The sequence below is a fragment of the Triticum aestivum genome, chromosome 4B, assembly GCF_018294505.1.
Source record: "Triticum aestivum cultivar Chinese Spring chromosome 4B, IWGSC CS RefSeq v2.1, whole genome shotgun sequence".
NCBI lineage: Eukaryota > Viridiplantae > Streptophyta > Magnoliopsida > Poales > Poaceae > Triticum > Triticum aestivum.
This window is the reverse complement of record NC_057804.1, coordinates 493,155,200-493,158,554: the sequence shown is the minus strand read 5'-3', so window position 1 is coordinate 493,158,554 and position 3,355 is coordinate 493,155,200. Positions and strand designations below refer to the sequence as shown.

The 3,355-nt window shown below is 57.3% G+C and overlaps 1 protein-coding gene across 1 annotated transcript; it reads right to left on the bottom strand.

Moving 5' to 3' along the window:
* Positions 1-211: 211 nt before the first annotated feature.
* Positions 212-2,705, bottom strand: LOC123092896 (U-box domain-containing protein 75). Its single transcript, XM_044514749.1, has one exon. It carries the CDS (start codon positions 2,300-2,302, stop codon positions 923-925), a length of 1,380 nt encoding a protein of 459 aa, XP_044370684.1. The 5' UTR covers positions 2,303-2,705; the 3' UTR covers positions 212-922.
* Positions 2,706-3,355: the final 650 nt, after the last annotated feature.

The window sequence follows — 3,355 nt, the reverse complement described above, 5'->3', positions numbered from 1 at the left end:
TACTGTACTACTTGCGTTGCCAGGATACGGACAGAGAGAATGCAGGAATCTATAAATATACCATAATCTACGTCAATTAGGCACTGTTAATGTAGTAGTATATGGAACAATTGGTTGCCCAATACACTGAATAGGTCAGAAAATGCAACTGCGAGTGGAACATGATACATGAGGCGGATGAGATAGGGTGAGCAGAAATTCCGGCACAACAAAACACAGAACCAGATCTTTCAACTGTTCCAATTTCAACACCAGTGACGCTTCCTGAAGCTATCCAGTAGTGGTACAAGCTATACGCAAAGTGTACACTTGCCAAATTTGACCGGAGAATCAAATAATCCAAGATGCAGGAAGAATTCAAAACTTTTCCCTAGCTATATGGCAATGTGCACTCGAGCTTTGAACTGTGAAGCGGCAGTACTGTGTACAATTCTACCCAATTTATATCACCAATTACACCGAAACCCAGGAGAAGAAAGAAAAGGAAGAACTACAGCCCTGACAGCCTCCCACATTGCCAAAAATCTAAAATTGCAGGCCTTCGCTTAATTCTCAGCTACTGATAGATGGCAAAACTGGCTGTACTTACCACAGCCCAACCCTTGAGTGCTTATTGAGCTGACCTAATTCACACCAATTTGCATGTACATCCGGCGGTCGACTCCGGCGGTGCTTGCGCTGCTGCATTGCTGCTCGATCCAAGCTTCCTGTCGATGGGCAGGGCCATCCATTCATCCACTCCCATGTCTTCAAATGACACAGCAAGTTGGGCCAATTGCTGAGTTTATCTACACACAGGTCTTCATCCGGCAGCAATTTGCTTCTCCCGTCCATTCCCCGGTCCAGATTACGTGAGGCTGACCAATGGGAACTGCATCATCGACTCAAATCACAACCAGAAGGACTATGTCCCGGTCTCTTCTCACTGAATTGTCTTGGTGAGCTTGCATTTTGCGAGGAAGACGGTGGATGTGCAATGCATGGTGCAAAGCTTGAGCAACTCCGAGGCTTGCTGCTTCAGCTCCGGCCCGCACCCGCTTTGGATCACCAGCAGCAGCTTGGCGGCCAGTCCGACCTCCAGGGCGGCGGGTGCGGACTCGTCGGGCACCATCCTGCACACCACCCACAGCATCGACAGGGCGCGCTGCGTGCAGGCCTCGGACACCCTCATCAGCAGTCGGACGGCGTTGGGTATCGTCCTCGGGCAATCCTTGAGAGCCGTCATGCCTTCAGGGACTGAGGCGAGCGCGTCAAGGATGTCCAAGGCTGGCTCCACGCACTCCGTCGCCAGCTCCGGCAGCAGCTCCACAAGCTGCTGCACCGCACCAATGCTGACAATCATGCTCCTGGCCGGCCTGTGCACGGCGCAGATGGAATTGAGCAGCTCTAGCCCAGCGGCTACACCGTCCTGGTGCCGCTTGTCCCGGACCAGGCGCATGGAGCCGGCCAAGAGGCTCAGGCTCGCCACCGTCTCCGGCCGGAAGCCTTTCTCCTCCATGAGGATGCGGATGAGGCGGACGCAGTTGATCTTGGTGTCGACGGCGCCCTCATTGAGCATGTCCACCACGAGGGACACCTTTGCCGGCTGCATCAGCGCCGCCTTCGCGTCGGCGTCGAGCGGCACGCCGCTCACAAGAATGGCCACCGCCTCGGACCCCACGGAATGAGACGTGAAGGGGCCAAGAAGCGAGGTCAGCAACGACACGCCGCCGGCCTCGGCTATGGCCTTGGTCACGGACTGGTGGTTGGAGGCGAGGGAGCGCAACTCCCGGAGCGCGGCGACGCGGGCCTGGCCCTTGAGGGGCTGCCTCCTCGGGACGGCCGTGCCGCGGAGACCGTGGACAAGGTCCGCGGCGCGGCCGTGGTAGTCGGCCGAGCGCTTCTTGAAGCGAGTGTACCGCCTGGAGAACCAGGCGGCGATGAGCTGCCTGAGCGTGGCGTTGGGGGTGAGCGCGTCGTCCCAGAGCTCCTGCATCGTGGTCGGGCAGGTCCGGTGACCGAGCGCCAGCCACCGGGAGATGTTGGCGCGCTCGTACGTCTGGCCGGTGCAGAGCGTGACCGGATCCACCATGGGCTCCAGGGAGATCGGGCAGATGAAGACGGCCGGCACAGCCTCGTCCCCGCCGCCGTCGCCGGCCGCATCCAGCTCGTCCATCATCTTCCTCAGCTCCACCGGCTGCTTCCCCCCGTCCCCCAGCGCGCCGTCCCCGGGCTCCGGGCCGCACCCGAGGATGCCGTCCTTGAGCGCGGCGTCGATGTCGAGCACCTGCCCGCCGCAGGGCAGCTCCTGGTACTGCGGCATTGCTGCGGCGGCGACCGTCTGCGCGAAGCAACCGCACGCCCTTCCACCGCTCACTGGAGTGTACACGGACGGCGAGGCCCTTTTAGCACAGGCGCGCAGGCGACGGGATGATGGGGTGAATCATGGGGCGACTTATCGCTATCATCATCACCCTCCTTGCTTGCTTTCCCTCTTTCTTGACCCGCTGCTTTTCTTGGATTTTCGGGCTCCCGCAGCTGCCTACCGGTCAAAAGGGGAGGCGAGGAAGCGAGGAGCTTGAGAGGAAAGCTTCTGGGTTTTGGATTGGAGGCGGATTGCAGGGCATATGAGGAGATCTGATAAGCGAGGGAGAAGGGGAGGGGAGGGGGGAGGGGGAGTGAGAATGCGACTGAGATCCAGCTGAGCTAGAGTGGGTGGAGAAGAAGGGAGGGTGTGAGAGAGAGTGGGAGTGAGCGAGCGAGCAGGAATATCCTGGTGAAATTATAATCCGGATTTGCAATTTTACTTGGGTTGGTGCGAGTGAGAGGGGATTGGACGAGGGAAGCTGGGGACTTGGGACCAGACACATTAGCACACTCACTGACACCCTGCCTGCGTGGTGGGCCATCCCCCTGCGCACCCTCTTGTATTCTTCCCAATTTTCATTTATTCTAGCGCTGGTACTGCTAATTTCTTTTCTCTCGCTCCATTTTTCCTTTTTCTTCGGCGCTGCCGCTGAGAAGCGTACTGGTATGGCAACTGGCCCATGCCAAAAGCACCAAGCAGGAAGGCATGGGGAAGAATCTTGCAGGAAATGGTGGCATATGGTTTCCTTTGACGAGTGATCTTCTTCTAGGTTTGATGTGATTTTTACCATTGCTCCTAGGAATGAAATGCCCATGCTGTTGTGTTTCCCCTTTTCAACATTTGGTTTATTTTCAACTACGAAAACAGTTTTATTTTTCCTTCTGGGGAACGGGAGCGGTCAGCCGCGGAAGTTGAGGCTGCTGACCGGTGACCACGACGGATTCGAGACGGGCGTGCGTGCGTGCGTACTGTGTACGTACTCTAAATCTAAACCTAGGGCACGCGGAC